This window comes from Mirounga leonina, unplaced genomic scaffold, assembly GCF_011800145.1.
Source record: "Mirounga leonina isolate KUSES-001 unplaced genomic scaffold, KU_Mleo_1.0 Mir_178, whole genome shotgun sequence".
NCBI lineage: Eukaryota > Metazoa > Chordata > Mammalia > Carnivora > Phocidae > Mirounga > Mirounga leonina.
Genome location: NW_023270464.1, coordinates 23,580,751 through 23,593,122, shown reverse-complemented (window position 1 = coordinate 23,593,122; position 12,372 = coordinate 23,580,751). Strand labels below are relative to the sequence as shown.

Below are 12,372 nucleotides of genomic sequence, written 5' to 3'. Positions count from 1 at the left end.
GGCCACATTTCCCCTCTTTTCTTTCTCAGCTCAAGCAGTGGCGGCCTCAGCCAAGTAGCACAGACGTTTTCTAGGGCAGGGACCCAGGGAGGGAGAGGAGCCCGTTGGTATATGGCAAGTAGCTTGGATTCAGGCTCTGCCAAAGCCCCAGATCTCGCCCAGGCTCTGAGGCCTGCTAGTTGGGGGACCTTGGGCAAATTATTTAACTGTGTGCTCCTCAGTTTCCTTATCTGTAAAATGGGATTAATAATGTCGGCCCAGAGGGATTATGTGGATTAAATAATGTACTTAAGAAGGAGGTAACGTAAAGTGACTGTCCCAGTGCCTCGCCCGCGGTTGGTGTTTTTTTAAAAAAAAAAAAAAGTAAGAGGCGTGGGCTGCTGGTTCAGCTTATCCACCTGTCTATATAGATGCAAACAGTCGTGACTCCCCTAACAGTAGGCCTGGGAAGGTGTGCCTCGCCTCGCTGAAGTCTGACCTCAGGGGGAGCTACCCCAGGTCGGTCACCCCGGGACACTTAACTGGGTCATGCCCAAATTCCTGGCTCAGGAATGGGGCAGTCGTGGGGGGTTGGGGACGAGAGGGCCGGCTCCCCCACAATCCAGCCGACACTGAGCTCGGAGTGCCTCCTCGAGCCCTTGGCAGCCCAAGCCGAGGGTTCCGAGTTCGGGTCTCCACCGCCGCCTGCCCCGGGAGCTTGGGGCGCGCAGAGCCGGGGGCGGGGGCGCGGGCAGCGGGGCCGGGGGGGGGGGGGGGGGGACGCGCCGGGCGGCCGCCCGGGCTTTGGGACCTCCGGCCCCACTTTCTACCTGCCCCTACCGGGCGCCGGAGGCAGCGGGCGCCCCAGAAGGCCGCAGGGCCTGGGCTCGGGGCCCGGCGCTCTGCGTGCGCGCGGCTCCGGCTCCGATCGCCGGCCGGGGCGCAGGCGGCATGGGCGGCGGGCCGGCGGCGGCGGCGGCGGCGGGCCGGGAGCTCGGAGGTGGCGCCGCGAGGGGGAGGGGCGCGGCGGCGGCGGCGGCGGAGGAGGAGCCCGGGCCGCCGCCGCCGCTGACAGCGGCGGGAGTAAACAACGGCGTCGCCGGGGCCCGGCCGCTGCCCCCGCCCGCGCTGGAGCCCGAGCCCAGGCCGAGCCCTGTCCCTGGTCGCGGGCCGCGCCGAGGACCGCCCGCCGCGCCTCCCCGCCTCCGCGCGGTGACGCTGCTGCTGGGCGCGGGGACGGCGCCGAGCCCAGGCCCCGCCGCCGGGCTCTCCGCTCGGCCGAGGGGCGCCCGAGCCGCCGCGGCGCTCGCCTGCAAAAGTTACCCGCCCGGGCTCCCTCGGGTAAGCAGGAGGGCGCGGGGCCCGGGGAGGCAGCGCGCCGGGCCCGGGGAGAGCCGGCCGGCCGGCCTGGGCCGCTGGGCCCCGGCGCCCCGGCGGGGGGGGTCGGGGCCGTCCTGACCCGGGCCCCCCCAGGCCCCGGCCGCTCCGCGCGGCGTTCGGAACTGGCTCGGGGGCCGGCCGGAGGGTGGAGCCGCGGGCAGCAGGAGGGGCGCCCTGCAGCCCACCTGAGCGCGCCGGGCCCGGCTCGGCCCCCGGCCCCCGGCCCGTGCGGGTACTTTTCCGCTTGGGGCCGGGGCGAGCCCTCTGACCTCAGGAAGCGTCCGCGGGGGCCCCCGCTGGGGGCGGGATGGGGAGAGAATTCCAGAGGCGCCGGGTGCTCCCGCCTCCCCGCCGGCCGCCGGGCGCCGCCGCCGGCTCGCCCACTCCGCGGCCGGGGAGGGGAGGAACGGCTGGTGGCCGGGCGGAGGGGGTTATTCCCCGGCCCGGCCTCGCCCCCGCCCCCGTCCGCACACCTGGGCGACGGAGACGCAGGTGCGGGCTCTGCGGGCTGCGGGAGGCTGGCTCAGGGGGGTGCTGGGGCTGCCTCCCGCCGAGGCCTGGCGCAGGCCCCTGCTGCCCCCGTGGGGTGGCTGTGCTGCGGGGCTGCCTGCTCGCCAGACAGGTCTGACAGCAGTCACTTGTCTGGTCTGTACCTGCTCTCCGGGTGCCGCGGGGAGGGGGTGCAGACCCTCTGCCGCGAGAGGGTGTTGGAATTCTATTTTTGGCTTGGGAAGCGTGAGGGGAACCCGGGTGATGTGGCCTAGTGAGGGCTGGGCGGCTGCTGGCCAGGTGTGGAGGGAGCGCAGGAGACTGGCCAAGCTTGCCGCGTCTCAACCAGAGCAACCCAGATTTTACTGTTTCCTATATGCGGCTTTCACGTGAGATTTGATTTTTTTTTTTTTTTAAGGATTATGTGGCTTTAAAAAAAAAAAAGTTTGAAAATCTCATATCTAGCAGTTTTTACCACCAAGGAAACTGAGGCCCAGAGAGAGGAAGTAACTTGTTTGCGATCACACAGCAAATGAGTAGTGGAGCAGAGACGAAATCAGAATTTCAGGGGAGCCTCTCATTTCCTGTAACAGGACCTGGCTTGGTGTCTCTGCTAGAAAGAGGGACTGGATCCTGTACACACCAGAAAGTGCCTCAGTGCCTGGGAAACAGCGTCCGGACCTGGGGGTCGGTTCAGTTGGATGCCTCAGAGCGGTGTCCGAGGTTCCTGGGACCTCTGGAGAAAGGGCTTTGCCTAAGAACACAGCCAGGAAGAGCACTCCCAGCGCTCTCTGTGGCCACAGCCCAGAGCTCAGTCCCATGTGAGGGGGCATCGCAGGAGGCTAGAAATACAGCCAGCCTGGTGGGTGGGGGGGGTGTTTAAGCTGAACTGGGACTCAGAGGGTGAGTCAGAGTCTGGGATGGGGGTGGGGAGAAGCCCATTCATTCATTGTTCTCAGAGCCTGCTCTTTTGGGAGGGAGGGAGGTGGGAAATCTTCCCTCCCTCCAGGATGCTGAGGTGGGGCTGGAGGGGGGGGGGGTCTTCGGGGCTCTGTGGAAGCCATATCCACAGCTCACCATGGCTAGGGATGCTGGGCAGAGGGAGGCAGGCCCTTTCTCGGGGGATAGTTGGGTTGTGCCGGAAGCCTGCTTGCTTTTTGGGTGCTGCAGGGTAATTAACTAGTTGGTTAATCACCTTTAAGGCAAAGCAGCTGCAGCTCCATTCACAATGTGCTGGAACCCAGGCTAGACCCAGATGAGCCCATCTTGATTTGGGGGCTTTGGCGGGGCTCACAGCATTGTGGTCCGGGGCAGCTTTACTTGCCATCTGGACCCAAGCGGGGGCTATTGCAGTGGGCAGAAGAGCAGAAGAGGCCTTGTTCCTACGTGGCTCTGCCCTCAGGGCCCCGCATCCTCTGTTAAATGAGGGGCGTGGGGTCTCTTCACACCCTAGGGCCTATGTTTGGCCACCCAGCCATTGCTAAGACTGGCTTTCTGGAACTTGGATGCCCAAGGCATCATGGGCCTGTCCTGGAGCCCCGTGGACTCTGCCCCATCCAGGGTGAGGAGGAGCCGTATTGTGGATGCCTCCTGCCATCAGCTGTCAGGTTATTTTGGTGTAAACTGAAAATACCCTGGGAATTGTGTGTTGAGTCCCTCCCAGGCTGCAGGGTGGGACTGCAGTAGGAGCAGCCAGCAAGGCTGGTTGTGGCTGAGGGTAGCCCCTGGAGGGGCAAGGTTTCCCAGTGGCGAACCCGCCTGCCCAGCTCCCCACAGCCTGGGTGAGCTGGGGAGCTTCATTTCAGCCATCTGGCAGAGTGGCCTCCTTTGGGGCTGGGAGTGGTGGGGGCATCTGGGGCCCTGTGGGCAGGACCTCTGCTCAGTGAGCTTGGCACTGAGGCAGGATACCTCCAACAGCCCCACTGGGGCCTCCGCAGCTTCTCCCCACCCCAGGGGCTTGGCTTCTGGCTAGTCAGGGGCCCTCTGTGGGGACAGTTATGTGGCCCCGAGCAGAGAGGTCCCGCTGTCTGTTTGCTGAAGGAGGAAAAACAACACGCAGACTATTGATTCAGCCTCACCTTGGTGCTCCTGGCTCAGCAGCCAGTGTTTGGCCTGGCTGCCTGGGCTCGGATTACGCAAGGCTGGTGGGCGTGGAGTGCAAGGGGGCTGCCAGGGGCCTCTGCGCCCAGGACCTGCGCAGGGCAGGGCTGGGTGGCCCCAGCGTTCCCCAGGAAACAGCCTCAAAAGAGTCTGGGCCCCTGACTTTGCTGACGGACACTGGTCTGGGGTCTGCCCGTGGAGGGAGGTGAAGCCACTGGGATCCCCTGTGCTCAGCCCCCAAAGCCCCATCCCTCCTAAGGTCATCCACTGTTTCTTCCCAGAGGGCTGTGGGTCTTCGTGCAGGTAATTCCCTGTGGCTAGGTCTGCTTTGCTGAACCAGGAACCCCTGGTGAGCTGAGTAGACACCACCCATTAAAAAACTTTGAAAAGCCAACATTTTATAAAATAGACCTCGGTAACTTGGAAAATATACAGTGGCACAAAGAAGAAAATAACAGTTATTCATAATCGTCACCATCTTGAGAGAATCGTTGGTTAACGTTTTAGCATGTGTCCTTCCAGATTTTGTTTTGTGGTGATATATAAATACACACTTATAAATAGTTCTTTAAAAACAAAATGGGGTCATGTATACATACTGCTTTATAACCCATCTCTTTTTCACTTTGATTGCGGTGAACATTTATTCTGTTGTTGTTTCTGATTTTGGATGACTCAAGCCTGATACTCTTCATCCCACTTCCGTATTCTTGTGTGGAGAGAGGCTTGGGAGCTGCGCGCGTGTGCGTGTGTGTGTGTGTGTGTGTGTAGGGGGGGTCCATCTGGCTGGCTGGCTGACCTTAGGGGGGCTGGATTCTCCCCCGTCTCCCCCGGGGGCCCTTTTCAGGCCTAGATTGAGCCACGGGGGTGGCCTTTGCACATGGCGGGGGCGGGGGGACTGACTGTCTACCCTTCTTCCTCCCTTGTTCCCCTCAGAGCCGGCGGCCCTCCTCCCCGCACAGCCCTGCCCTGCTCGGCCCCATGCCCCCGCCAGTCAGCCCCGGGCCACAGGCAGTGAGCAGGCACGCGGGCGCCGAGGCCCTGTGACCAGGCCAAGGAGACGGGGGCTCCGGGGTCCCGGCCACCGGCCCCCCCCCATGGAGCTGAGGCCCTGGTTGCTATGGGTGGTAATGGCAGGAGCCTTGGTCCTGCTGGCAGCCGACGCCCGGGCCCAGAAGGTCTACACCAACACGTGGGCTGTGCACGTTCCCGGAGGCCCGGCCGTGGCTGACAGGCTGGCGCACAAGCATGGCTTCCTGAACTTGGGCCAGGTAGGTGCGCCGACTGCCGGCTGGCCTGGGCGCGGGTCATTGCCAGGGGCGGGGTCAGCGAGGGCAGGGGTTCGGGCAGCGGGACCGGGACTGTGGGCTTATCTTCCCAGGGCCATCTGGGTAGGAGGCGTGTTCTGGGTGGCTATAGGGGGACAGGAGCCGTGGCTGGTCCCGCCCTCGGGCTTCCGACAGAGGTTGTTCAGGGGAGTAGACTCTGCCCGGGAGGGTGCGTCCCTCTCCGTCCCCTGCACCCCCTGGCCGGGGCCTGGGCAGGGAGCAGATGCCCCACCACCCCCTGGCGTCGTGCGCCTCCCCTTGCAGCCGGCTGTCCACCCCCGTCCGCTGCCTCCCGGGGACTGCCAGATGGAAAGCCCAGCCCAGGCTCCCTGCTCTGTTGCAGATCTTCGGGGACTATTACCACTTCTGGCATCGAGCGGTGACAAAGCGGTCCCTGTCGCCTCACCGCCTGCAGCACAGCCGGCTGCAGAGGGAGCCTCAAGTGAGTGTGGCCCCAGCCCCTCCGGCTGCCACCCTTCCCTTGCCGCTCTCTGGAGCCGCTTGAGCCCCCGCCCCCCGCGCCCACACCGGCCCCCCTCACTCCTGCAGGTGCAGTGGCTGGAGCAGCAGGTGGTAAAGCGAAGGACCAAACGAGATGTGTACCAGGAGCCCACGGACCCCAAGTTTCCCCAGCAGTGGTACCTGGTACGTTGCCGCCTCGGGTCGTGGGTACTCCTCCCCGGCGGCACCCATCTGGCCACTGAGGGCTCCCGCGGGATGCTGAGGCTGATGTGGAGGCCTCCCCTCCTTCTTCTTCTTTCTCTCTGCCCAGCACTCCCTCCCCGCCCCTTCCCGCTAAGCCTGGGGGCTGCCCTTCCAGAGTTCTGGGCACTCCCACGGAGCCCAGGCAGCCAGGGATGGCATTGTGGGCGCGGGGGCAGGTGGAGAAAGAGGTTTCAGGGGTGGTGAAGGGATTCTTCTGGGTACCCCTGACCTCACACGGCCAACCACATCTCGTAAGTGCTGGGGTGATGGGGTGGGTGTCTCTGCAGTCCGCCGTCACCCAGCGGGACCTGAACGTGAAGGAGGCCTGGGCTCAGGGCTACACGGGGCGTGGCATTGTGGTCTCCATTCTGGACGATGGCATCGAGAAGAACCATCCAGACTTGGCAGGCAATTATGTGAGGAGGTGGGGGAGGGAGGCAGCCATCCCCGGTGAGGGGTGTCTCAGGACGGTCCTGTTCTGCCGGTGTGCTCAGACTGTTCCTGACGATGGCCATGTCCTCTCCAGGATCCCGGGGCCAGCTTCGACGTCAACGACCAGGACCCTGACCCCCAGCCTCGGTACACACAGATGAATGACAACAGGTAAGCGACGGCAGGGCCCCGGCCCCTGCCTGCCTTCTCCTCCCTTCCACTGAGGAAGCAGGGTCGAGCCCGGGTTAAGACCCATTCCCCCAGTAGGCGGACATTTCCGTGGTCTTGCTGCAGTTCTGGTCAGAACAGGGGTGGCCACAGAGCCGAGAGCGTGGGAGGGGACAGAGGTCGTGGCTGGAGGGGCGTGCCGGCCCGTCCTGTCCCTCAGGCTGCGCCCGCTGTGCTCTGTCCGCCGCTAACGCTGTGCTCTTGGCCCTGGCAGGCATGGCACACGGTGCGCGGGCGAGGTGGCCGCCGTGGCCAACAACGGTGTCTGCGGTGTAGGCGTGGCCTACAACGCCCGCATCGGAGGTGGGTGTGGGCCTTGGCCACCCTGTCCGTGGGGAGGGCCCTGCGGGTGGGATTCTCTCCCATCCGGCCAGTGCCTGTCACTTTCCCACCGCGGATCCGTGGATCCGTTTGGCCACATGGCTGTTCCTTAGAGGCTTCTCGACGGCTCAGAACTGAGCCCCCTGTGCTGCGGGGCGGGGCGGGGCAGGGCTTCTTAGCAGGAGCCTCCCTGAATCCCCACCACCCCCACTGCGTCCTTACAGGGCAGGCCTTGATCGCCACACCCCTAGGGAACCCAGAGGCTCCTTCTAAGCCAGGCTCTGTGGTTGAGGGCAGGGTGTGTTCTCTTTTTCCCTTCGGGCTCTTGGCCTGGAGAGGCAGAGAGGCCCGGGGGCTAGGGGCTCAGGGCTTCCAGCACTGGCCTCTGCCTTCCCCTGCGCATCCTCCGGGTGCAGGGCTGGGTGTGCTTTGGGGGTACCCCTGGCAGCTAGACCCACGCAGCATCCCTCTCCTCACCCCCCTCCGCGGCCAGGGGTGCGCATGCTGGACGGCGAGGTGACGGACGCGGTGGAGGCTCGCTCACTGGGCCTGAACCCCAACCACATCCACATCTACAGCGCTAGCTGGGGCCCCGAGGATGACGGCAAGACCGTGGATGGACCCGCCCGCCTCGCCGAGGAGGCCTTCTTCCGGGGGGTTAGCCAGGTGCGGTGGGGGTCCCTGCGCAGCCCTGTGGGCCAGGCCGGGCGCTGTCTGCTCCCTACTTTTTTCCCCCATGTTTTTCTGTTCCTGTTCGTTTATTCTTGTGTTACACCTTAGTTTATACAAGGAAATGCTAATGGACCAGACAGATAGCAAAAGAGAAAAATAAGTGGAGATCACCCATCGTTCCAGCCCCCACAGTCACCGGTCTGGGCATTTCGGTGGCAGCCCGGGTCTGTTGTTCGGCGCAGACAGACAGACTTGCACAAGCGCCCGACCCAGCAGGGGTCTCACGGGGTGCGGAGAGGGGCCCCGTCCCCCGGCAGCAGCCTCCCGCCAGGCCTCCCCCAGGCCCCGTCTGCGAGTGACCCCAGCCCGCTCTGTCCGCAGGGCCGCGGGGGGCTGGGCTCCATCTTCGTGTGGGCCTCGGGGAACGGGGGCCGGGAGCACGACAGCTGCAACTGTGACGGCTACACGAACAGCATCTACACGCTGTCCATCAGCAGCGCCACGCAGCTCGGCAACGTGCCCTGGTACAGCGAGGCCTGCTCGTCCACGCTGGCCACCACCTACAGCAGCGGCAACCAGAACGAGAAGCAGATCGTGAGTCCTGCCCCGGGGGGGTGGGGCAGGGGCCGGGCGGGAGGTGGGGCCGCCTGCGGGCTCTGCTCAGGGCCCCCTTCCCGGACCACGTGTGGCTGGGGCATCGGTGGCTCAGTCGTCGTGGGACGGGAGCCGGGGCGCTCTGAGACTGGGAATGGGGCCATGGGGCTGTGCGAAGCCCCTGAGAGGCGCAGACTCTCTGAAGATGCGCACGGCTCTGAATGGTCTCCAGCCTGGAGCTCAGCCCCTCGTGCCTTGGGAAACTGAGGCCCCGGGAGGGCCAGGCGTTAGCCTGTTCACAGCGAGTGAGCGAGGCAGCAGCTGGGCCTGAGGTGTCCTGGCCCCGGCTCCCCTGCCGTCCGTTGGTGCTCTGGGCCTGTGGGCAGGGGGCGGGCAGGTGGCCTCTCTAGTCCCTGCACTCATCACGGGCCCAACACACCGCCCTCCTGGCAGGTGACCACGGACTTGCGGCAGAAGTGCACCGAGTCTCACACGGGCACCTCGGCCTCGGCCCCCTTGGCAGCCGGCATCATCGCTCTCACCCTGGAAGCCAAGTAAGCAACCTCGCCCCCACCGGTGCCCCCTGCAGGGCAGCCCTTGGCCTGAGCCCCGGGCCTCACTCTCCGCCCTTTGCAGTAAGAACCTCACCTGGCGGGACATGCAGCACCTGGTGGTACAGACCTCAAAGCCCGCCCACCTCAACGCTAACGATTGGGCCACCAACGGTGTGGGCCGGAAAGGTGAGGACAGGTGGCCCAGTGCGCGGGCTGGGGGAGGGTAGGGGGGCCCTCTGCTTCCCAGATGACCCTGCCTTCCCTGCCCCCGCAGTGAGCCATTCATACGGCTACGGGCTGTTGGACGCGGGTGCTATGGTGACCCTGGCCCAGAACTGGACGACGGTGCCCCCCCAGCGGAAATGCATCATCGACATCCTCACTGAACCCAAGTGAGGCCTGGCCCGGGGCTGGTGCCGGGCGGGTGGGGGGGGGGCCGGGGGTGCGGGGGGGGGGGGTCAGGCCGGCAGACTGTCCCTGCTGTCTGCACAGGGACATCGGGAAGCGGCTGGAGGTGCGGAAGACGGTGACCGCCTGCCTGGGGGAGCCCAGCCACATCACACGGCTAGAGCACGCGCAGGCCCGCCTCACCCTGTCCTACAATCGCCGTGGCGACCTGGCCATCCACCTGGTCAGCCCCATGGGCACCCGCTCCACCTTGCTGGCCGCCAGGTGCCTGCCCTCTCCCCTGCCCAGCTTGTCCCGTTCCTCACGCTCGCACACGTTCACCCTCCTGGACTTGTCACAGGGTCTTAGTGGCCACCAGGTTCTTCTCAGTGTGGGTTGGCACTTGAGGAGGGATGGTTCTGTCCTAAGGGACTGTCCCGCATCGAAGGAATCCCTGGCCTCCAGTCGTTACCTGCCAGTAGCGTGCCTTCCCGTGTGTAGCAAGCACCTTGCACGTTTCCACCAATCTTCTGGCGGAGAACATCTGGCCTACTGGCAAACAACAGCCCCAGGCATTTCCGGCCCAGTGGGGTTGGCACTGCCCTGGGGGAGGGTGTGTGGTCCCCGTGTTGTGGCCTTGGTGTCCCCTGGCTGGGGTCTCCCGGAGGCCTCCAACAGCCGTGGGCACCCTTCTCCCGCAGGCCGCACGACTACTCCGCAGATGGGTTTAACGACTGGGCCTTCATGACAACCCACTCCTGGGATGAGGACCCCTCTGGCGAGTGGGTCCTGGAGATTGAAAACACCAGCGAAGCCAACAACTACGGTACTGGGGATGTTTGAGGACTGAGGGGGCAGCAGAGACGGGAGCCGGCGGGCCCTGGGATCCCGGGAGCGGTGCCAGTGCTCCCTAACTCTTGCCTCCTCCCCCACCCCGGGACAGGGACACTGACCAAGTTCACCCTCGTGCTGTATGGCACGGCCCCCGAGGGCTCGCACCCGCCTCCCGAGAGCAGCGGCTGCAAGACCCTCACGACCAGCCAGGCCTGTGTGGGTCAGTAGTGGTTGCTGCTGGGGTCGGGGGGCCGGGGCTTTGGGGGGGTGGGTGCGCACAGAGGGGACCTGTGCTGACGCCCGGGGCTAGGAGGAAAGGGGGCTTGAAGAGACCTCGGGGCGGCCGCCACGCCTCCTGAGCTGACACGCACCTCCTCCCCCATGCCGGCAGTCTGTGAGGAGGGCTTCTCCCTGCTCCAGAAGAGCTGCGTGCAGCGCTGCCCGCCGGGCTTCACCCCCCAAGTCCTCGAGACTCACTACAGCACGGACAACGACGTGGAGATCATCCGGGCCAGCGTCTGCGCCCCCTGCCACAGCTCGTGCGCCACGTGCCAGGGGCTGGCCCCCACAGACTGCCTCAGCTGCCCCAGCCACGCCTCCCTGGACCCCGTGGAGCAGACGTGCTCCCGGCAGAGCCAGAGCAGCCGCGAGTCGCCCCAGCAGCGGCCGCCGCCGCCGCCGCCGCCCGCGGAGGTGGACACGGAGCCCCGGCCGCGCGCAGGGCTGCCGCCCTCACACCTGCCCGAGGTGGTGGCCGGCCTCAGCTGCGCCTTCATCGTGCTGGTCTTCGTCACTGTCTTCCTGGTCCTGCAGCTGCGCTCCGGCTTCAGCTTCCGGGGGGTGAAGGTGTACACCATGGACCGCGGCCTCATCTCCTACAAGGGGCTGCCCCCCGAAGCCTGGCAGGAAGAGTGCCCATCCGACTCAGAAGAGGACGAGGGCCGGGGCGAGAGGACCGCCTTTATCAAAGACCAGAGCGCCCTTTGACGAGCGCCTACTGCCTGCCCCTTCAAGCCCATCCCCTCCTTGGGCACTTTTTAATTCACCAAAGTATTTTTTTATCTTGGGACTGGGTTTGGACCCCAGCTGGGAGGCAAGAGGGGCAGAGACTGCTTCCCACCCTACCTTCGGGCCACCTGGCTGCCTGAGGTGGGGCCCCAGGACCAGCTGGGGAGCCGGGGAGGGCCTCACCCCCACCTCCAGCACCCCTTCCGTGTGGAGAAAGGAGTGGAACCTCTAGGGCAGCTTTCCAAGGTCCAGGCCCCAGCCGGGGTTTTCTGCGGAGTGAAGAGGGTCAGCCCTTCTCTTTGGGGATTCCTGACCCGGGCTGCAGCTCTCTCCCTACCCTGTTCCCTCTAAAGCAATAACGGTCCCCATCCAGGCAGCAGGGAGGCTGGCCTAGGGGGTATTTGAAGAAGGAGGCCACCTCTCCAAGGGCTTTTGTATCCCCGACCTTGTCCCCCATGTCTGGTGAGCCTCTTGAGGAAGTGGCGATAAAAGGAAGGGACCAAGGCAAGGCAGGTGCTTTAGGGTGGGCCCGTGAGCACACGCGCGTGTGTGTCCCCTTGCCCACCTCCACCACCGCTGGCTGCCCGCCGAGCCCCGTGCTGGTGTCCTGACCACCCTACCTTTTCGGCCCCCCTCCCCTTCCCTTCCCCCCCTCCCCTCCCCTCCCCTCCCCTTCCTTCCCCTCTCCCTCCCCTCCCCTCCCTTCCCCTCCCCTCCCCTCCGGCCAGGGCCCAAGTCCCTGTTTTCTGAGCCCGGGGCTGCCTGGGCTGTTGGCACTCACAGTCCCGGAGCCCCTGGGTGGGTGGTGGGGAGGGACGGTGGCCCAGCCGGCCTCTCCCGCCTCCCACCCGATGCTGCTTTCCCCTGTGGGGATCTCAGGGGCTGTTTGAGGATATATTTTCACTTTGTGATTATTTCACTTTAGATGCTGATTTTGGGTTTTTTTGGGTTTTTTTGTTTTTTTGTATTTGTAATGGGGGTAGCAGCTGGACCACCCACCTTCCCACACCCACTGTCCATTCTGCTGTTCCCCCGGCTACGCTGGCCCTGAAGTGCGGGGGGCTGCAGCATGTTGCTGAGGAGTGAGGAGGAGTTGAGCCCCAAGTCCTGAAGAGGCAGGCGGGCAAGCCAGGTGGGCCCTAGGAAAGGGGATCGTGGTGGGAGGGGCAGGCTGTCATCCGTGTTTCAGATGGGGCTCATCGTGCCAAGGGCTCATGGGTCACTGGTTCTCCAAGTGCCAGGGGCGGGCAGGTGGTGGCACTGAGCCCCCTCCAACACTGTGCCCTTGTGGAGAAAGCACTGACCTGTTCTGCCCCCTTAAGTCCCCCTCTTCTGACGTGCCTTTCGCACCCCTCCCATTA

The 12,372-nt window shown here is 65.0% G+C and overlaps 1 protein-coding gene across 1 annotated transcript; it reads left to right on the top strand.

Moving 5' to 3' along the window:
- The first annotated feature begins 1,090 nt into the window (after positions 1–1,090).
- Positions 1,091–11,656, top strand: FURIN (furin, paired basic amino acid cleaving enzyme). Its single transcript, XM_035024180.1, has 16 exons — positions 1,091–1,320; positions 4,885–5,219; positions 5,620–5,718; positions 5,826–5,921; positions 6,269–6,397; positions 6,508–6,584; positions 6,856–6,944; positions 7,456–7,628; positions 8,016–8,228; positions 8,682–8,782; positions 8,865–8,968; positions 9,057–9,174; positions 9,275–9,454; positions 9,871–9,995; positions 10,113–10,223; positions 10,395–11,656. The coding sequence occupies exons 2-16, from the start codon at positions 5,046–5,048 to the stop codon at positions 10,988–10,990; spliced, it is 2,385 nt and encodes a 794-aa protein (XP_034880071.1). The 5' UTR covers positions 1,091–1,320; positions 4,885–5,045; the 3' UTR covers positions 10,991–11,656.
- The last annotated feature ends 716 nt before the right edge of the window (positions 11,657–12,372 follow it).

Bases quoted from the DNA above. Each gene is read 5' to 3' on its own strand.
- FURIN (XM_035024180.1), top strand. From the start codon at position 5,046: ATGGAGCTGAGGCCCTGGTTGCTATGGGTGGTAATGGCAGGAGCCTTG. The intron at 5,719-5,825 runs GTGAGTGTGGCC...TCACTCCTGCAG, and splicing joins GGCTGCAGAGGGAGCCTCAA to GTGCAGTGGCTGGAGCAGCA. The intron at 6,398-6,507 runs GTGAGGAGGTGG...TGTCCTCTCCAG, and splicing joins CAGACTTGGCAGGCAATTAT to GATCCCGGGGCCAGCTTCGA.